This window comes from Zeus faber (assembly GCF_960531495.2).
Source record: "Zeus faber genome assembly, chromosome: 11".
Taxonomy (NCBI): Eukaryota; Metazoa; Chordata; class Actinopteri; order Zeiformes; family Zeidae; genus Zeus; species Zeus faber.
In genome coordinates this window covers 19553757-19576427 of record NC_137205.1, presented here as the reverse complement: position 1 = coordinate 19576427, position 22671 = coordinate 19553757, and the positions used below count along the sequence as shown (strand labels likewise).

At 46.3% G+C, this 22671-nt stretch overlaps 1 protein-coding gene across 1 annotated transcript in view; it reads right to left on the bottom strand.

The window, feature by feature from the left end:
- cacna1aa (calcium channel, voltage-dependent, P/Q type, alpha 1A subunit, a) overlaps window positions 1–22671 on the bottom strand; it is a gene marked incomplete at both ends in the record, with an annotated part of 106689 nt that overhangs the window by 1044 nt on the left and 82974 nt on the right. Inside the window, 9 exons of the mRNA XM_080008914.1 lie at window positions 1392–1675; window positions 1854–2070; window positions 4863–4901; window positions 8869–8982; window positions 10824–10968; window positions 11447–11562; window positions 16125–16228; window positions 18212–18319; window positions 18920–19034. Coding sequence (XP_079865040.1) covers window positions 1392–1675; window positions 1854–2070; window positions 4863–4901; window positions 8869–8982; window positions 10824–10968; window positions 11447–11562; window positions 16125–16228; window positions 18212–18319; window positions 18920–19034 — 1242 coding nt within the window. The remainder of the gene's footprint in view (window positions 1–1391; window positions 1676–1853; window positions 2071–4862; window positions 4902–8868; window positions 8983–10823; window positions 10969–11446; window positions 11563–16124; window positions 16229–18211; window positions 18320–18919; window positions 19035–22671) is intronic.

Below are 22671 nucleotides of genomic sequence, written 5' to 3'. Positions count from 1 at the left end.
GAGTGAAGAGGGGAAGCAAGGGGAGACGACAACGGCAGAGGCCACAGTGCAAGCATTGGAAACACCAGTGCAGACGGCAAACAGAACGACACCAAAAGCAGCATGAGGAAGAATCCAGCGTTCGGAGAGAAGAGCAGACCAGGAAGAAAAGACAACAAAAACAAACAAACAAAAAGAAAAAACACAAAGAGACGACAGGGGGAAAGAAGGGGGAAAGATTGATTTCTGAAGAGTCGGAAATTTACACAAATTACAGAGGCTGAACATTGTGATCGCGGAGGTTATTCCAAAATCAGTGGCATTTCATGGCACTATAATTGTGGCGTAAAAAAAAAACTTGCAGCGTCTACCTCTTGCCCAAGAGCCTTTTAATGGCGGTGAAGATTGGAACGTCGTTTTCCTTAACCCCACTGATGGAAACTCACCTAATTCATTACTGATAGTTCTCCCTCAAACAAACAAACGTTACTTTATGTTGAACGGTGGCCTTGGTATGTCTCTCTGAATTCTGTTGTTCCAATTAATTTTTTGTACAACAGCACCACAATTATCCAATAAATCGCACGGTAATGAGGGTGATTTGGGCGTCTGGAAAGTTCATTCCACCGAAAATCTCTCGTACAGTACTTAAGACATAAATGTCGTCTCAGAATATCTGACGCTGTTTAGTTCAATGAGGATCCATCAGCATTAAGTCAATACAGTAAACTCAGTCAGAAACAAGCATCCGGACACCAGAATGATCCAACCGTCTCCGTCATTTCAGCTGCTGGGTTTTAATGCATTATAGTTTTCACTACTTTGGAAAGGTAAAAAAAATAATAATAATAGTTCGGTTTCGCTTTGAACAAGTGGGTTTCTACTCTATGCGGATCTGGAAAACTGCGGGGAGAATAAATATTCTAAAAGCAGGGATGACATTTAGGCTCTTCAAATATACAAATGAATGCATATTTGTTTGGCTTTGAGAGCAGTGATTTGATGACCTTGTAATGATGTCAAGAAATTGCGTTCGTATATTTACCACCTGCAATAGTGCATATGCCGTCATGCGTTGCCATATATTTACAAAGGAAATACATATATATTATAAATAAATATATTATAATTCATCTGCATTATTAAAAGTAAGGTGGTTTTCAACAAAATAATTACTTTCTCAGGATAACACAAGACTTTCTCTAAATTTGTTTTTACAAATCGTGCACCAAGCACATGTAGGTATAAAGTGAAAATAATAAGAAGAATATATTATAATCGCCCACATTCCAGTCTGTCTTAAAAGTGCCAACTAACCTTACAGAAATTACAGGCAAACAAAGTTAAACGTCCTCGTGTACATGCATGATCAGCACCTAATATGTGCACGGTATCCGTGCACGGTAGCCCACCTGTCTGTGTGCCAGGCACTCCCGACCCTCGCTGGGCGATCGAGACCACCGTCGGTCCCTCTCCCGCTCCCGGTCCCGCTCGGGGTCCCTCTCGTGGGAGTGCCGGTGCCCGTACTCGCCCCCTCGCTCGGGCACGTAGCGCTCCTTGTCCACGGATCCGTGGTGGTGGTGATGATGGTGGTGGTGCTTGCGGTCTTTTGAGCGGCCCCGGTCTCTGTCGCGCTCCTTGTCTTTGGCCGGGAGGTCACCCGACTGGGTGGTGGTGCTCAGGTCCGTGCCCAGGCCTGGTGGGAGAAGTTTAATAAGTTTGGAATATGAACACATTATAAGCTGTTACCACTTGGTCAATGTATGGCTTTTGCCTCCCCCACCATCCACACACATCTCGCAAACAGTTGTAACCAGCCCGATCTACCATTTATTATAGTATAAGTTTAGGATACGATAAAACCCAAATGTTACCTGTGTCGGCGTCGGTATAACGGCCGAGGGACCTGTCTGAAGTTTTGTGGCTGCGTTCTTTCCGGCGGTGGCCGTGTCTGGAAGCCCGGCCCTCCTCTGGAATGGACTGCTCCATGGCGTAGTCATCCGGCCCCCCTCGGTCCCTGTGGCCCCGGCCGGACCGGCTGTGGCCGAGGGACGATGCTGAGCGCTTCATAGGACTGTTGTCAGCTATTGTCTGACGGACAGAGAAAAGAAAAGGGAAATGGAAAGAGAGAACAAGATAGAACGCTGTCTTTCCTCCGATCGGCCAGCCTATGACATCTGACTGTGAGGTTTAATGGTCTTTTCATTGTACGTGTGTGCGCGGGCGCGCGCGTGTGTGTGTGTGTGTGTGTGTGTGTGTGTGTGTGTGTCAGAGTCTGTGCTCGTATTTATTTATATTTGCCCGCCAATTTGAGAAGACATTTCAATTTATTGGACAAAACAAACGGCCAAAATGGATTTTCAGTGCATTAGAGAATTTTTTTATTGATTAGAGTAGGCTAATATCATAACCTCTGTATCTATTCTCAAATCATGGACTGAAAATTATTTGAAAACAAATAGTTATGTATTATGAAATGATGACATTGCTTATTAGCCATAGAGGAACTCATAGAGAGTTTACCCTTTAGCCCCATGTAGAACGGCCCTGGACCCCATTTAGTAATACAGTTTGAGTCCCTTTGGCCCATTTATGATTTCTATATTTGATATTCTTTTCTCAGCCAACCTAAATAAAGGTTTTTACGGATATTTACAGATTTTCTTTTTATAGATCAACGGACACGACCAAATTGTAATTGGGTTGGGCATGTCTTTCCTTCTTCGATCCGAGACTTCAGAGACTGTTTAGAATCTTGATTAAGCTCTCAGATTTTTTTCGGGCATGAATGTTTGACATAGTTTTGTTTTTTTCGGATTTAATACAATTTTACCAGCAACGAGAACTCTGGTGTGTGCGTTTGTGTGTGTATCTTTGTGTGTATTATACCATATGCACAGTGCACTTCCCCATTGTACACACCACTGTATTAGTAGTAATTGTCCATCATGCTACCTCAAAAACAAAATATGAAAAATATAGAGGAAAACAAAAACAGAAATAGAAAATAGAGATGAGGGCAAATGCCATGCCTTCCATGCTTCCAGAACCTTCTTTGAAAAAAAGTAAAACAGAAAAAATAGAGAGAGTCAGAAATAGTGATGCGCAGGTTGACTCGCGACCCGCAGGTCCCGCAGGTATACCCAGGTTGGGGCGGGTGAGGGTCACCAAAAAAACGTTCAGAATAATTGTGGGCGGGTTGCGGGCACAAGAGTCTAAGCTGTGATGTTTTTTGCTGATAATATGCCTTTTATGTTAATTGAACCTATAACTCAACGTAAGATTAGGTCTGGGATAAATTTTTGTTGTTTGGAAATCACCAGGGCTGGCGCATTTGTAAAAAAAAAAAGAAAAGAAAAACGGGTGTATGTGGATGTGGATCTCGGATCCGTAAAATCGTCCAGGTGTCGGGCAGTTGCGGGTGGATAAATGGCAAATGCCGGCGGGGTTGGGTGACGTCAGAGCCGACCTGTGCATCACTAGTCAGTAGTACTTGCATCCTGCCTGCCTCTAACAAGCCCTTAAAACATGGAACATTCCCGACTGTCCACGACTCCTCTGTTTCTGCAGCTTTATTCCAGCGTGCCTCTCTCCAGCCATGCAAGCACATAGGGGCTGTCCCTCCGTCCCCCAGCCCAGTCTCAAGCTCCTTATCTGGGGCTCAGGGAACCAGGCTTCCCTTGCTGGGCCGGGGGACAGCAGGACAGAACCTATGGTGCAGATAATCACTTTCATGAGCATGTAAACCATGCCTGGCTAATCTCGGTGCTACACCCTTATTGGCCGCCAAATCTTTTTAGGTACTTGTGTAATGGGCAGATGTTATTAATAATAATATTCACAAAAAAGGCAGACATGACTTTGTGGCTAAAAAGGAGTAGCACTGAGAGTCTTTATCAATGTACCTTTGTAAACATACACATACATTGTTTCTCACTCTCCCTCACATGCACGCGCACGTACACACGCACACGCACGTACACACGCACACGCACACACACACACACACACACACTCTCACACACACACACACATATATATAAGCACACACACATGCACACACTTAAACATGTTCAGCACATGCAGGTGAGCGGGTGCGCACAGGGACAGAGGGACGAGGCACGATGGCGACATCATCAACAGGCTAACACAACGGCATGAGGACACAGAGCGACAGAGAAGGAGCAGCTGTGGAGAAAGAGATGGAGGGAGGGGAGGGAGCGAGAGAGAGAGAGCGAGAGAGAGAGAGAGAGGTAGATAGATAGAGAGAGAGAGAGAGAGAGAGAGAGAGATAGAGAGAGAGAGAGAGAGAGAGAGGCCACAAGGCTGCAGATGATGGGAGGGTGTGGGGTCTGTATCTAAATGCTAAGTGATATATAAGATTATCATCATTTTAATCAAGTTTTGACCAAATATATACTTCTCATAAGCATATACAGTAGTTCAAAGCGATGGACTATCTTCAGAGGAACACTCTCTTTAAGCCTTATTTTTTTCGATCACTGGCAGTGATTGACATCAGAATGATGTCATGAAGTGAGAGAAGAGCTTCAGGTCAGGTGCGGCCGGGCCAATTAAACCTGAATCTGAACGGAATTTAAATACAGGGGCTGGAGAAATTTCAAGAGACATGAAGGTCCAGAAGGAAAAAAAAAACGCAGATATATTAACAAATAAAAACAAAACAAAACAAGACTTTGACAGAGAGGAACACAGATGCGAAGTCTTAAGAAAAGCACGGTTAAGAGACAGAGGTGGTCTTATGGTGAGAAAGAGAGAGAGCAAGGGAGATAAGGAAAGAAAGAAAGAAAGAAAGAAAGAAGGAAAGAAAGAAAGAAGGAACAGAAGACAGGTAACAGAGTGAGACAGGGTAGGGTACATACACTGAGGTTATTGCCACGGTGTCTCCCTTTCCTTCGCTGCTGTTAGAGCACAGAGATGATGTACACAGGTGCACACACACACACACACACACACACACACACACACACACACACACACACACACACACACACACACACACACACACACACACACACACACACACACACAACAGGTGTGGCACAGGAAGGGAAGACAGGGACCACAGAGACATCAAACAAAACCGATTGACAGAATGAGAGAGAGAGAGATGAAAAGAAATGGACACAGGATGGAAAAACAAAAATGTCATGAAGGAGTGAAAAATTGTGTGGTGGGGGTAGGTTGAGGTAGGGTGAAGTATGGCGAGGTCGGATGAGGAAGGGCGAAGTAGGGTGAGGTAAAATGCAGGTGAGGCAAGGTGTCGGTTGAGGCAGGGTGAGGTCAGGTGTAGGGCAAGGTGGGTGAGGTCAGGAGTAGGGTGACGTAGGGTGAGGTCAGGAGTAGGGTGAGGTCAGGTCAGGTGTAGAATGAGGTCAGGTGCAGGGTGCGGTAGTGTGCCGGGTGCAATAAGGTGAGGTAAGGGGTGGGGTTACGTTGGGTGACGTAGGGTGTAGAGTGAGGTAGGGTGAAATAGGTTGGGGTTTGAGGTAGGGTAGGGTGAGGTAAGGAGTGGGGTGAGGTAAGGATTCGGGTGAGGTAAGGAGTAGGGGGAGGTAAGGAGCGGTGTGAGGGTGAGGTAAGGAGTAGGGTGAGGTAAGGAGTTGGGTGAGGTAAAGGAGTAGGGGGAGGTAAGGAGCGGTGTGAGGGTGAGGTAAGGAGTAGGGTGAGGTAAGGAGTTGGGTGAGGTAAGGAGTAGGAGGAGGTAAGGAGCGGTGTGAGGGTGAGGTAAGGAGTAGGGTGAGGTAAGGAGTTGGGTGAGGTAAAGGAGTAGGGGGAGGTAAGGAGCGGTGTGAGGGTGAGGTAAGGAGTAGGGTGAGGTAAGGAGTTGGGTGAGGTAAGGAGTAGGGGGAGGTAAGGAGCGGTGTGAGGGTGAGGTAAGGAGTAGGGTGAGGTAAGGAGTTGGGTGAGGTAAAGGAGTAGGGGGAGGTAAGGAGCGGCGTGAGGTAGGATGAGGTAGGGTCAAGGATGAGGTTAGGTGTAGGGTGATATAAGGTGTAGGGTGAAGTAAGGTGCGGGGCGAGGTGAGGCGAGGTAGATTGAGGTACGGTGGAGTAGGGTGAGGTCAGGAGGGAAGGAGGCAGACGAGGAGAGACAGGGGAGAGAGGGAGAGTGTGGTTAGACATCGAAGCAGCCATGAGGGTGAAGAAGAGACACTTACCACAGACACTGAGGGGCGGCCGACGCTAAAAACAACACTATCGACACAAGGTTCACCATGATAAAGCTCTACCCACAACAACAAGGTCGCCATGGCGACGACCTCCGGCGACACACTAGCACGGCCGCTCGCAAAAAACTCAGCATCCCACGCGCACGCACAGACATGAGGCGCTTAAACAGCACAATGACACAGCGGGACATAAGAAACAGTTGGAACAGTGAATTTTTGAGGCACAAAGCACAAAGTGAGTACACAGATAAACAGTGAGCAGTCATCAGCGTATGAATACACACACACACACACGCACAGGCACACGCACACGCACGCACGCACACACACACACACACACACACACACACACACACACACACACACACACACACACACACACACACACACACACACCAAGCCATTCACCTCTACCTTAAACTGGAATGTAACACCACATTTTCACATTTGTTTCAACCTTGTGGTGGAAAGTGTCCTTTACTTTGACGCAGTAAAATATATCATGTTGAAAAGGTCACGAATTAAAAATGCACCAGTGCACTCTAGACTCGTTTTGGCTATTAGCTACTTTTCCACCGGGTTGAAACAAACTGGGAACATTTAAACACCAGCAGAGTACAGTAGGCACAACCTTCAACAGAGGGAGGAGAGAAGGTTTAGTGAAGAAACGGAGGAAAAAAGGAGATCCATGAGTTCAGCACGTGTCTCGTCGTGCGTGTGTGTGTGTGTGAGTGTGTGTGAGCGTATGTGTGTGCGAGTGTGTGTGTCCACGTGACGACATCAAGTGTTTGGAGTATGGAGGTTGTGTGCACGGGAGAAGCATGTTGGATGTGGAAAAAAAAGAAGTCCACCATGCATGCAAATGGCAAATGAGGAGCAGAAGAAGAGAGGGGAAAAAAAAGAAGGGGTTAATGAGAGTTCTGAATTTACTGACTTTTTGAGCTCGAATCTCACCGCCCTTTAACAGTCACAATAAAGTGTATAGTTTTGTTTTTGTGAATAATTATGGACATGGATAACCATGTAGGACTTATAGGGTTTATAGTTCTGCGTCGAATAGCCGCCGTAGGTACGCCGTGGGTCTCTACCTCACCGGCGTGGCCCCGCAGAGGCCGCTGCCTGGAGAGGTGCAGCACGTGCACCTCTCCAGAAATGTGACTACACGTCGGGGCGGCGCGATACCGCAAGAGCTGTGATTGGTCCGCCCGGTCCGTCTGGTTGCATTTCCGCCAAGAGCGAATATAAAAATGGAGCCGAGGGGGTGGGGTTCGAAAACGTGTCAATCTAGACCACACATCATCTACTAACTACAAAGACCAACAAATATTAAATATCCGCGGACATTGGATGTCACACCATGGAACGCATCAGTTTAAATGATGTCCCGGCTAAAATAAACTCGACACTGCCACCTAGCGTTTTGGCGGTCCACGCGCATGATCGGCGATGCGGGCCTGCAAGTACAAGCGCCGCCGTCGACAACCACGGCGTACCTACGGCGGCCATTCGACTCGGTAACTGTAAAGCACAGGGTGCACTTAAAAAGACGCAAGAACAGGATGTTGGAAGCACCGGAGAACGTGTCCCAGAACACCGTCAGCAGGATACACAATAAGAACTCAATGAGAACTCAATACCAACTCTGCAGTGAAGGAAGTACGAATGCGACAGCGAGAGGAGGTGGCAGTGGCTTTGCTTCACATAAAGATGAAAAAAAGAAAAAGAAAAAAAATTTGTGAAACTAAACTCAATGTCACTTATTGACAGTACCCGTATTTTCTCAAATAGCGACCGGGGCTTTTATTTACCTCAACTGCCGCCTGGGTGCCGCGCTCCTCAGAATAAATACATCTTAAAATAAACTCACATCAATTTTTTTGCTCAGAGACACAGGCCGCACAGTGGACCGGAGATGGCTCTCTCTCCTATTACGCAATCCACTGTCCTGATCCACGGGTTCGTCTAGTCCCTTGGATTACAATGTTTGCATCATAAGTAGAAACGAATGAAAACAAAAGATCGAAAAGTAAAAACAGAGTAAAACCGGAACATGGGAACTGCACGGGATGCGCGGTGCACGCAGCGCGGCCCTGGAGGAGGTATCTATAAAACATGCTCCGAATGTTGTGGCTCCGGGAAAAAAAAAACAAGCTTGTTGACCCGGGGAAAGGAGGAGGTTGAACGACTCGGAAAGGGAGGCTGAAGTCCGGCCCCCTCCCGTGACGCAACGGCATTTGGACCAATCGCGACAAGGGGAGCTCTCAGAGCGAGATAAAGACGAAAGACAAAGTTCGCTTCGGGGGCTTGCGCAGAGGACACCGCAAGAGGCCAGATCACCGCCTCAATTTGTTCTGATCTTGTTCTGGAAACGTGTATTTGGTCCAAAATTTCTACTTTTACCCCCATCCGCCCTGTCTGCTTGCATCGCTGTCTTTTTACTTTCAAATTATTTTATTCTGTCTAGTTGTATTTTTCAAAGGAAAGCACACTGTGAGGCTAGGAAATGTGATGGGGCATAAAAATAAAGATGACTTGACTTGTCGTGTGAGATGACCAATTCCCTGCATCGTGTTTCATACCTGCGCCATCTGAGCCTGTCAAACAAAAGGAGCTGGAGGGGGAAAAAAAAAGAGTGCTGGAGGAAGACAAGGGAGTGAAAGAGAGGAAGAGACAGTGGAATGGTGAGAGTTGCTCACTTGGTTGTCGCCTGGGAGGCGGGGCATGGAAGCGGCCCTTCCGTGGCCTTCCATTGGTGGAAAGTGCTCAGTATCCGAGTAACCGTCCCGCCCAATCTCTCTCATCTCTACCGTCTGCAAAATAACACAGCAGGAGAGCAGTAGCTGCTGTGAATGGTTGCCATGGAGACGGGAGGGGTGGAGGGGGTGGGGCTGCATGTTAAGGATAGTCGTGGGGAACTGAAGGCGTGGACAAGCCTTCGAGGTGCAAGTTGGTGCAGGAGGAGAAACTTTTCTTTACAACGGCACTTAACTCCTCTATCCTTAGGTTGGCTTGCTTTTCGGGGACCCCTATCCGAGTCCGGGCCTGTCACTAAATGGACTGGCTAATGACTCGCTCGTACCAGAAATACAATATTCCGTGGTAACGGGAGCCGGCCACAGAGAGACGCACCAAAAGATAAGTGGAATGGTTAAGTAAAAAAAAAAAATTTTAAAGATGAGAAAAGAATGAGAATTTCTAGAAAGAGAACTTTACAAAGGAGAATTTGAGAGCTTCCCAACGGACAGGAAGGGTAAACAAAACAAGACAAATAAGATAAAAGTTTGGAGAGGGCAGAGTTGGGAACAAAAAAAAAAAAAGATGAAAAATAAAAAATTAAAGCACTTAAAAAACAGAATACCGTAGGAGATAGTGATGGGAAACTGTCCGACAGTGCCTGGTGAACAGGGTGAGAGGAGGGCGGGGGCGTAGTTAACCCTTTACTTTGCTTGTTTCCCACCACATTGCAGATGAGAGGGCAGAGGTTCATGTGCAATACCGCTCACTGAATCATTACCTCTGTGTTATTACGTGATGGTGGACAGTCCAATCCATATTTGTGGGCATGAGCAGCTCTTTCTCAAAGCCAGACGCAATGACAGGACTTCCCTAATCCCCGAATGCCATTAAAGGGTTTCCTGCACTTTGAGGGATGGAGAAAAATCAATGCAGCTTTTTAACCCACGGTTTCAATCAAACAATGTCCCGTCGATGCTCATCCGTTGACACGGTGCCATGCTCACGGGCGCTTGACGCGGCTCGTCAGAGTATCCCTAAGATGTTGACGGCACGACAGGTTCACGGAGAAAGCTGTTCAAGCTCACAAACGCCAAATTCTGTTCGTCGTAACAGACTCGCTTTTCCCTTTCCAGGTGATTGGATTGGACTGCAGACATTATGCCATTCTCCCCATGCGCTGCTGTTGGATCAGTTGTTGTCTGCCTTGCCTTGACCTCAGCCATTACGCAGAAGGCCACAAAAACTGATCCAAGACAAGTCACCATGCCTGTTGAATTAATGTAACACAGAGAACATTTGACTCGGGGGGGGGGGGTTGTTTTCCACGGATTTGCAATCTGTAATTGCATACGGGGCAAACCTCTCACCATGAAAATGCTGTCAGCATTTGTTCTGGAGTTAATTTAGTTTGAAGAAACAAAAAAAAAAAAAAAAAAAAAAAGCGACCACATGAAAATAAAACTTAGGGGTTGCGCTACAACCCAGGTTTTTCGAGTGAAGAACGAGGGTCCTGACTCGTACCACATGGCGTCCTCAGCAGTGCTGCTGAATATATGGGGTTTTTTTTATATATCCTTTGAAACCAGCATCTCAGCCAAATGGCAGATGCTGGCTCCCCCTGGCGTTGACATGTATAAGTCTGTCCCTGCGACCCCAATATACAAAGGTGTAATGAGGTTTAGAAAATGAAATATATTCAGCAAGCACTGACCACTTGTAGCATGAGCAACAACTCAAATTCAAAACAAAATAAAGCTGCATTTGTTAGTGTTTGGTACATGTTCTATAAATGTCTGTGTAAACCAACTGTTTTGGTGTCCAGTGTGTGTGTCCAGTGTGTGTGTGTGTGTTTGTGTGTGTGTGTGTGTGTTTGCGTGCGTGCATGCGTGTGTGTGTGTGTGCCCCGGCCTCCTACCTGGGAGTTGCTCATACCGCCCAGGACGTCTTCGGGGCGTCCCTCGGGAAGCCCCTCGGGACTCCAGCTTCCCACCTTCTTGGAGATCTCCTGGGCTCGTGCAGTCACCCATGACTGGCTCTCTGGTATCCCCCCCTCAACCGCCCTTTGTCACACACACACACACACACACACACACACACACACGCACACACACACACACACACACGCACACACACACACACACACACACACACACACACACACACACACACACACACACTCCGTCATACGCATATACAGCACCCTCTTCTCCACTGAGCGGAGAGGACATCTGAGTAATGGTAAAGACTGAGCAACGAGCGCAATGAACATTTTGTGGTGACACTGTCCAGTCAATACATGTCAATACGTTGCTTTAAAAAGTCTTACCTACCTTAACTTAACTTTCTGCTGGCCAGTTCTGCTGATATATGTTTAACAGAAACATTCACAGTATACGTGGTCACATTCAGCGGACACACCGTCTCATTTCTCAATACAAAGTACTTGAAGAACCGACTGTTGTTCTTGAAAACTGTCCTTCTGGTTCATTCTGAGGAAGGGCAAACTCTACATTCGGTCGGTTCGGTACTCCTACTTACAGGCTGTTGACCGGTTCGGCAGTTTGGTTTGGAGGGAGAGCATTGTTGAGTCCCGGCCCCCCGTCCTGGGTGGGGGAGGACGGCTCCACGCGCTGAAACAGTAATGGCGTTCGATTCTGTGTGAGATATACAACATGGCCGACGCCAGCTATCAGGCAGACAAGCAGGGAAAAGGAGGAAAGACAGGCAGAGCAGCAGCAGGAGGCACAGAGGAGGAACTGCTTTTTCCTCTAGTTTTTGCTGGGAGAAAAACTAGGGAAGAAGAATAAGAAAGACGAGAAGAAAAGAGAGGAGGCATCCGCGGAAGCGCTGACGCCCAGCGGTTGCCGGGAGAGGGAGGGAGATGCATTCGGGTCGCCCGCGAGCCATCCTTTCTACCATCCATAACCTCCGAGATTCCCATGGCTCTCGGGAAGTAAACACTGTCTTCATTTAGTGGTCGCAGTGTTACATTAATGATCTATTCAGGTTATGGGCCGTTATGTTAAAAGGCATACTGTGCAACATTTCACCAGCTGTTCTAAGTTCAAAACGAGAGCCCTGTCTGTTTCTGTCTCTGGCTTTGCTGTACTTGGGTTACAGTGCTGCCGCCTCCACTTCCGCTTCCACCAATTCCATCTGTCACAGTCATTTCAAATTCACTACAGAAGTGAAAATATCCTTCTTCTTTGGTTTCATCGTTTGCAGAACCATAACAAAAACAGACTACCCAAATATATATATATATATATATATATATATATATATATATATATATATATATATATATATACTGTATATATATAATATTATATTTTAAGTAAAGGAGAGGATTAGTATTTAATATGTGAAAAATGTGACAAAATCCTGCAGAGTATGCCTTCAAAGAAGTGTGTGTTTCTCTCCTCCCCTCACTATTTCCTCCCTTCTCTCTTTCCTTACTTCCATGCAGCCATACAGCAGCTTTGAAGCCTATGGTGGGTATTCAATTGCAGGCTCATAGAAGGATTGAAACAGTTGAACAGCTGCACCCACAAGCTTTTCAACCCGAAAATGATAACAGAAAGCCGTAAAAGAGGCGTTACTGAACGAAAATCGATCAAAGCCATTAAAAAAAAAATTCCCCTAAAGAAGGAAGAATTATGATTCAGCTCGACAAATAAGAAAAATTAATGTCAAAAGGCGGATAAAGGACATCGGGTCAAACAAACTCCGAGACAGTCCTGCGAAGGGGAGCATACAATAGGTGAGATGCATGATGCGATAAGTCAAATACAAAACACGTCATTGTCACTCAGTCGCAGCGCATCCACTTACAGGCAGCTGCTTAAAAAGTTTTACTTCACAGTCGCAAACCGGCTTTTGCAGTGGGGGGGAACAGCCGTGGTTATTTGCAACCCATGCATGTTGGAAAGTGATCTTCAAGATGCTACCGAGGCAACACATCAGTACGGTCAACCTGTCGATGAGCTCTAACACCCGCTCTAAACTCCACAGCAGGGCTTTTCAAAGGCTCGGTACGTCGCAGGGGATTTCAATTGGGTCACCAGAATCAAATTGCAGATTTCTAACCACAGTAGGGCTGGGCATTGTTTAAAAAATGACGATACCAGTACCAATACCAGTGCTGCTAAAGTGATACCGATATTGATAGAGTATTTGGAATGGAAGCATTAATTTGTGCAAAATGTCACCCCTCCTCCCCATCCAAATGATTTTTGCACGAATACGTTTTGAACGTGTTCTAATTATTAAAATACTCAAGAAATAAATATGCAAAACTGTGCAATGAAGTATTTGGGCAGTGTAATTTTAAACAAATAGCCAGTACAGGAGGAATTATTGCAGCGAGGAAAAACCTCTTTCACTGCTCATATGGACACCTGACTGTTGTTTTAAGACGGCGGTAGTGAGCCAATCACACGTTGAATTAAATCAAAGAACACTTGCGGTGATTGGCTGCGAGCAAAACCACATGAATAGTCTTTTTTTTCTCTAGATCCGGTGACAAGAAGGTTCGAATGCAGGTATCGTTGGACTGGTATTGAGTTACTTCTGCCGATACCTTAAAGGTATTGAGTAAACCTTCAAGTCGCACGAGGCATATGAGGGAGCTCATGTAGGCCGAGGCTACTTTATTTTAGGGCAGCGATTCTCCACCTTTTACATATTGAGAATAAGGACCCTCAGCTTGAAAAGTATGAAGCCCATTTGATAAGATTTTGTCTCAGGGACCCCAATCTGAGACGATTTTTGTTGTTAAATACAATTTAGTCGACACCCTCATACCTGTCTATACGCTGCTATAGTTAGGGAGATAACAGTGAAACTGGGAAGTAAATTGTCTAATTGGTGAAGGTGAACTAGTAATCAGTTTGCTGGGGAGCACCTGGAACCTCATGAAGGACCCCAGGGGGGTCGCCGGACTGCACATTAACAAGCCCCGCTTTAGTGGAACTTCAGGACCGGTGTGTAAAGCCATTCTACGCCTAAACGTGATACTTAGAACGTTACTCTGTTATTTTCTAAGAGTGCACACAGAGACTTCAAGCACTCTCCCTTTCGACAAGGAAAAGGGTGCTCACCACCTCCGGGGATAAAGCTACAACAGCAAAACGTTAACAGTCCAGGGGAGAGTCCAAGGTATAGCAGGACCAGGTGGTGAGAGAGAGGACATTTACACGAGCAGTGGACAGCGTAGTAGGGCGGGAGTCAAGCTTGGGCAGCGAGTAACTTTTACGATAGCAGGGTCTGAGGCAGAGTCATCTCAAAAGCCTTATATTGCCTGCTGCCTTATATTGATGAAGAAAACTGCCTAGCCCCTTGAAATCCTACTAATTTATTCATGGGTTGAAATAGGTTTTTCCACAAAATGTCTTTCCTTCAAAAAAGGAAAAAACACAAACTGAATGCTTTCTTCCAGCAGATGGTGCTGTCGCCTGTGATGTTGGACCAATTTTTACCGCTTGAAAGGCATCTTGCAACTGACACCCAAATATGCCTGGCAGGTATTATAAACAAATGCTATCTCTGAATATGTCTCTATGTGTCCTGAAAAGAAAACATTGTTCTAAACTATAAACATCATTTTAAACTAATCTAGGCATTGTGAAGAGGCTTTGTCACAGTTTAAGCATGTGTGAAAGGTGTATGAGAAGCTTCAAAACACTTGTGCAGTTTCCATATGCGCTTTTCTGCCTGGAAAATCGACTTGGGGTTTTGTAGAACATTTGACTTTGTGTGTTCTTTACCTCCAGGTCACTGTCCGGCCACTCACTTTGACTGGTAGTTTCTGTGGTGACCGCGTGAAGAGTGGAGATGCACTGTTTCCCGCTCTGCATCGACTTCCATCGCTTCCCCAAACCACGATGCAAAAACACATTTTCTGGTCAAAAAGGTCCCACACGAGTATATATGAAAAAAAAAGGACTTCAAATGTTGAGCGTGATGAGACGGAATGGAGTCCAACGGGGCAAACGTTTTAAGGAGCAATAAACGACTGTTTTGCTTTTGCGTATCATTATGAAGTTAATGCTGGTTGCACAGCGTAACGGCTATAGAATAATGACTCCATCTGCGTTTAGATTGGTTCCCTATAAGCCCGCATACCACTATGCATTGGGACAGCCGCCGGGTACAAACTCCCGGGGAAAATGATGGATTTGCAGCAGTGCGTCACAGCGTCAACTGCTGAGCAACCATTAGCGGAGACGGCGGCCGGGGGAGCAATCTACTCCGCGTAGATCATGAACCCTTGAACAGAAAAACGACTCGTTGAAACGGGTTGGGGAAATGTAAACGTTATAGTGCTTCTTATCCAGGAAAACGGCGGCTCCCCCGTTTACTTGTGTTTGTTTACAGGCCATGTCACGGCCGTTCCAATATGGCGGCGACGTCGATGTATACGCAGCGACGGGCTGAAGCGGTCTATATATGGCTAACTTTGCTCAACCCAAAGATAAGTAAAATTAAACAAAAAATTGCGACAACTTCAATCGACATCTTCGGCAAACGTGCTCCTTTCGTCTCTTATTTCCAAAGTGGAGTTGATCATGTAACACGGAGCGCTCTGAGGAAAAACGTAAAGCCGCCCGGTTGTCTTCGCCACAGCGCCGCAAACAATGCTACCACCTGGTAACGCGAGCGGTGCGGAGGATCAACGGTTGTCCTTTTGCGACTCTAAGCCTTTTTCTAAAACGGGAAGGTCACACAGTCAAACAGTCCTTCAACGCAGGTCATAGCAAAGGCTGCGTTGAAACCGGGCAAACCTACGCTCTCGCGTAATAGCTGCAATGCCAAATCGTGGTGTTGCAGAGAATATCAACACATCTAGCCGGCTCGAAGCCACGTCGTCATTGAAGTCCTCCCTGTATTGATGACGATTGATAACCTACAACAGAGAGAGAAACAGTCCTTTTCTTGCTATACTCGCGTGGGACGTTTTATTTTAGGCAGAAGCATGTTTTTTTGAGGCTGGCGAGCATGAAAGGAAAGTAAATGGCGAGCGGAAAGACAAAATCTTCATTCTACACATCGACCACGTGAGCCCCCCCGGTGGTGGTAAACAGCGGTACATGGACTTTCGATCAAGGACATCGTCGAATGTTCTCCAAAACCCCCCCGCGTCGTTTTGAGTCCCTGAAGAGGGCAAACGGGGCCCCCCAGCGGGATGCGGTCATTCCGCTCCATGCTGCTGTACCTGCTCGTCCCGAAGAGCCTGCGAGCGCTTCATCTTGCTCTGCCGATAGTACTCCATGATCATCATGGCGGCATAGATTTTCCCGACCGTCAAGTCTGTGGCTGCTGAGAGAATGACAAGTTACCCTGCAAGATTAGACCCTTAGGTATGGACCCTGAGCGAGAGGGATGGGAGAGAGGGGGTGAGGCACATGCACGCACGCCAAGACAGTACGCCTTTCGCTCACGCACATACACATGAACACTGAGCCGATAGTCTTTTCACAAACAGACGGATTGTTGAGGCTTTTGTTTTTTTTAATATCCATATCATTCTTTTTTTTTTTTTTTTTTCTCAAACTTAAAACCTAACTTAACTCTGCTAACTTGACGAAAACCCCTTCATTGTGTAGATATGCCCGGTAAATGACCAACTGCGGTTAGGGTTTACAGATGTTTCTAATCCGCTCGGGCGTTATTATTAACCTCAGAAGGACGTTCAGCAAAACTTGGTGTCAGGAGTTACAAAAAAGGAAAAATTTAAAATAATAAAACGCATAAAAAGTAAAACAAAAACGTTATTAATAAAAACGGATATCTTCACAATGAATTGGCTAAAGGTCATGCTAGAAAAAGTACATTCAAAATTCTTAAGCTATTTTGTTGTGCAATTGTGAATCACGTGTGCACGCCACTCACCAGCAAGCTACATTTGCAGCCTTGCATAAGTCTTAAAAAAGTTTTCATAAAATACAAAATAAACAAGCCCATTATTATCAATATAATACAAGCGCAAGCACAACCTCGGCTGCAAATCTGGTGAGTGGCACCACAGAGTGTAGTCCACATGCAGTTCTTTATATCTCATGCTTTGTTGCAAACCAGAGCCACTAACGCATTATGCAACCAGTGCTTTGGCACCTGTGCACCAGTTCTCTGTGGCAAAATCAGTATGTTTTAGTGTTTACAGTACGATTCTTAAAATGCAGCCAGTCATCTTGTCTACAGAGCTGACCGGCCCTGGAGTGAAAAGACGTCTATAGAGAGTTGGTCTATAGTAAGGCACCCCCTGATCACAGGTCTGTCTTCAGTGTTGGGAGGTCTGGGACTCTGTGCTGGGTCATCTCTGGGCAGTGTGTGTGTGTGTGTGTGTGTGTGTGTGTGTGTGTGTGTGTGTGTGTGTGTGTGTGTGTGTGTGTGTGTGTGTGTGTGTGTGTCTGTGTGTGTGTGTGTGCGTGCGTGCGTGCGTGCGTGCATGGATGTTTGTGTGTGTGTGTGTGTGTGTGTGTGCGTGTGTGTGGGTGTGTGCACGCGCTACGGCTCAGTGTGTTTAGGTGCTGAAATGCTGGTGATATGTCTGGGCATGTTAGATTAATTGTAGTGATATATATCACGATATCTGCTCAAAATACTGTAATAGAGATAGTGCATAATTGGTGGGTGGATGGGTGGTTTCAACCTGATTTTGTCTGATATTCTAGAATTAAATCGTTTCATACACTACGATATGACATCACTGAAAGACACTTAATGATCAAATCAAACTATTGTCCCGCACTACTAGGTGAGTGCTGGTTCTTTGTCTAACGTGGAGAGTTATGTATTTGTATAAAAGTGTCTTTCACTCCGCTTTCATGCATTCATAGAATGAAACATGAATTTTTCTCTGTGTACAAACTTTGGTTTTTATCTGTGTGTGTGTTAGTATTTGTGCTGTATGTGTGTGTGTGTGTGTGTGTGTGTGTTTACACTTTGCCTGTGTGTTGTTATGCACTCTGTGTGTACAAATACAGTATATGTACTTTTGTATTTGTGTATTTGTAGTTGTATTTGTATTTTGTGTGTGTTTTGTATGTGTGATCCTGCTTGTGCGTTTCTGCATTTATGCTTGTGTGTGCGTGCGTGCGTGCGTGTGAGCGTGTGTGTGTGTGTGTGCGTGCGTAGCTAGCTGTATCAGAGGGTGCAGCAGTGAAAGAGGCTGGCTGACAGAAGCTACTCAGGTGGTTGTGAAGAGAAACAACGTTGGTGCGCCGGGCCCCCGAGCAGAGGGTGGAGGGGCGGAGATTCCCACCTCAGCGCGCCCCCCCTCACGCACTCACTGCAACTTACACTTGTGCGGAGTAACAAGCAGGTCCAGAGTTTTCTGTGAGAGATTTGGCCAAATGGCCATCATCTCTTTCCTCAGTTCAGCGTCCATCTGGTGCTTGTCCACACCGCCTGGACATTAACACACACACACACACACACACACACACACACGCACACACGCACACACACACACACACACACACACACACACACGGACAAGCGCAGACACACACATATCAAGGAGCACAGACATACACATGTATAACAAATTCAAATTCATACAAATAGAACACAGGACAATAAGTGGACACAAATATAAAGCACACACACGCACGCACGCACACACACACACACACACACACACACACACACACACACACACACACACACACACACAAGAAGAGTTCTTCACATTTCAGATTAAGGCAGCCATGTGCCCGATCTACTGTGTTAAAATAGAAGGAAATGCACACATCTTCTAGAGGATGATGGGTCCAGTGTGTAAAGATAGCTTACATGCTCACATGCTCGCACACATCCAGTTACATCCTTTCACTGTAAAATATGCGTCTACATTGTATGGGTCTTAAAAAACAGTAAACTGCCAATTCGCACTCAAAAATCAACGACTATAGCCATCATTACATAAAAGGACACGACATAGAGGATTGTGCGCTCCAGAAAGCAGTGTACTTCAGATACAGTAGGGGTCAGAGGAGGGTTCCAAACCTTCTGCCCCCTTGGCGATCTTGATGTCCAGTGCCGTGCGAATCAGGGCCATGAGGGTGGAGTTGAAGTGGACCGTGTTGTCGTCGGCGACAGGAAGGTCCATTCGGAGGAGCCTCTACAAGTGAGCCAATGACGGAGAAGCAGTGAGAAAAAGGAGGAAAGGGGGGGTAGGAGCTTGGGAGACAATTTAGAACCTCCAGGAGACCATGAGGGGAAAGGGGATGAGAATGAGAGGGTTGGGGAGAAGGGTGGTGTCGGGTTGGGTTGGATAGGGGATGGAGGGAGCTCTGCAGCATCTGCGTGGGCTCTTTTTCGTGAGCCCCTCTCTCTTGTCACAGCGAGAGAATGGCGAATGATGGAGTTTTGCTCACACGCAAATGGTCCAATTCTTCATTTTAGAATTAATTTTGAGTATGGCAGCTACCAATTAGACACCACAATTCAATTTTGAGTTCAGTGGATACCAATCTTATGTGGTTCCTGCATTTAATCTATTTTGTCCAGTGATAACCTGTGAGTGCCAGGGTGTACCATTGAACAATATGGTTTAGTTATTAAGCTTGTCCCTCAACAAGAATGTACAATTATCTTTTTAATTTTAATGCTATTTTTTTTGGGCCTTGACCAAAAGCCTCACAGGTTTGTCAGGGTGGCATATTCAAGCGTCTCATTCAGCATGACCATCAGTTAGTTTATCAGAGCTCCCCCTAATGGTTTGGAGGTTCACACTAAAAAAACAAAAAAACAACAGAGACCCGACAATTAAGGTAATAAACCAAAAGTGACTGAGGGACACATAGAGGAGGAGGAAACACTGCCGTCTTGGTTCATTACTCTTAATGATTCTTGGGTCTTTTAAAAGAGGCAAACAAACAAATACTCACTGACAAAAGAGCGATGTTAGTGTGTGAGGCGAGAGAGGACGGCGACATCCCATACATGAAGCATTCCATGCCCCCCTTGCCCACCAAAGAACCATCTAGGTAGTGGTTAAGATCCCAGAGAACATCCCACCCCCATGCGGCATGCAATGCACATGTAATCTGCTCACAGGACAAGCAGCAGCGCAGCCGTACACACAGAGCATCCTCCTTTGGCGACGTAAAAACGAAAAACGAAAAACGAAAAAAATAAAAAAGGCTTTTTGAGTTGTTTTCCAAGTGGCTGTTACTTGCAGTGATAGGGAGTTGGTTTGTGCGGAAACTTTGGATTTGGCTGAAATGATGCCGGAAGTTCTATCTGCAATTATCTGAGGTCTAATGTGTGAGGAATGGACATGGGCTCAGAGGGGCTAATAGGTAAGAAAGAGAGAGAGTGAGAGAGAGAGAGAGAGAGAGCGAGAGAGAGAGAGAGAGAGAGAGAGCAGTGTTCTGCGGCTAAAGCAAAGAACAGAGGGAAAAACAGCAACTGTGGCCGCCCTGTTTGGTTTATGAGTCGCAGAACTCTCATTGCCGTGGAGGGGTGCGGCGGCGGGGGGGGGGGGGGGTGGTATGGATGAAAAAGGGCGACCTGTGATATTAAGGTGTGTTTTGCCGGGAAGGAAAGCGTAGAAGGAGCATAAGAGTGTCAGACAAATCGATGGGGGTATGAACTGGGGCAAAAACGCATGAGCCGAAGAAAAGAAAAGCAAGAAAGAAATGAGATCTACCGCCACACAGAGCTAGTCAGGTCCTACCTGAGGGTACTATAGCCTCTCTGCAGAGTATAGAAAATAGTCATAAAAACTTCAGACCGAGTAGAGCGGCGGAATTGGAGTGGGAGGTCATCATTCTGGCGGTTTGGGTTGGTTGAGAGGTCAGGATTTCAATGTGTCGTAAGGAGTGTGCGTGTCTTGTGGATAAGGGTGTTATCAAGAAGAGGGTAGAGGGAACAAGGGGGGGTTGTTTTCTTGCCAGAAAGCGGAACTACGGCACAGTCAGTGCGAGGGCGGGGTAGACGTTGCGGTGCTTTTTCGGGATTTGACCTCAGGAAGGAGACCGGGGGGGGGGGGCTAACTTAAACAGTGAAGCCGAAGTGATTGATAGGAACAAAGGGTGAAATGGAGGTGTGGCGTTTGCGCAGAACGGGATTGCAGAACAGTCAGAGAGAAGGACGGCAGAGGAACATAAAAGCAAATGACTGAGAGAGAAAACAAATGAAGCCGGTGAGTCAATTGGCACTGGAAGATATCATAACTGTTTTGGTTTGGTCTACTTTGAGGTTATGGGCAGTGGATGATGTGGTGAGCACCAGACATTTGAGGAAACCAGCGCGAAAAGCTCTGTGGTTAGAACCCGTATACCCCACATTGACCTAAAGCCATCCCATCATTTAAGGTTTAATTCGAGGAGGGTATATTAACCTTCCTAAGACATCATCATTTTCGGGTACTGGTTGACTCAGGCCTGCTGGGCAGGTGGAAGGAAATTGAGGACAGCAATAGCTATGGAGTGAGGTCTCCTGTTCCTACAGGCTGGTTGGCTGGCTGCCCCCTGAGGCTTAAATGAGTCTTTCAATGATGGGGTCAAAGGTTAGTGTAGTGTAAAGGAGCCTTGAAATTGGCACAGGCAGTTCATAGCACTATGCAGGGTGATAACCAGGGATGGTATGATGGCAGGTGGTACTGTTCTGTTCTGTTCTGAGTGTGTAGGTTAAAGCTGCACTGTGTAACTTTTTTTAATGATTAAATTCAATAGAAAACCCACCATGACTCACAATTTGGCCCGATAGATGCTGATCAGCGGTGGGACGTCTCGGATGCGCATCTTTAAACCCGGTTTATGCTTCTGCGAAGATACAGATAAACCTCTCTGCGGACCTACGCAGCGAAGGGTGCTATGGGTAACCGCGGGTGGCGGGGGCTCGCAGAGGAGGCGCGCACCTCCCAAATATCAACACGACGTGCGGTTGAATCCTCCACCTTTCTGTCGTGGGTTCGAAACGGAAAAGAAAATGGAGCCGATAGAAGGCGCGCCTTGTGGATGAGCTGCGAAGGCGTATTCCTATTTGCATACAGATATGCAAAAAGAAATACGCTTTTTGAGTTCAAAAGTCTCCAAATAAAGTTTGAAAGAAATAAACAAAAAAATGAATTTCTTCCACATTTTCTGCACGTTGGTTCACTAAATGTGACACCGTCACAGTGGACCCGTTCACGTTCTACAAAAATCCGTACAAGTGTCAAGGCACCCGTGCGCGGTCGCTTACGTGCAGACGGAGCAGGAACAAACTTTCCTTTTTTCTTTTGCGACTCCATGCTGGAGGATATTTCACTGCGTTTTTCTTTCTCCCTGGGACAGTTTTTTCGAGCCGTACTTGTCCTCGGGTTCATTCTTTGCCTTCGTTGGATTCTACCAGCATTTCAGATCAACGTCGGGGAAAATTTGCGGCCACAGGTTCTCTATTTTCACAAAGTTACATAATGCAGGTTTGAGTTTGGGTTTCGTGTGGCGCTAATTAGTCTCTGTATGCAAACATGTGCATAGATCAACAAATAAGAACAGGGATGTGCAAATTTCGGTACCTTTTGTGAAGGTGTATTTAGATGTGCGAAATTTGTTTCATGAATCTACACATTCCCAAATGTGTAGATTATTTGCAAATATGAAAGGGGTGTGGTGAGGGGATATAGACGTGTGTGTGTTGGGCGTTGGGGGCGGGGGGGGTCGGGCATGCAGGTTATGATGTGGCTCATGGATTTGAGGGGAAGGGTGGGGTCGTTATAATGAGAAGGCGGGCTGGAAACAGAATATAACTGCATTGACACGCGAGCC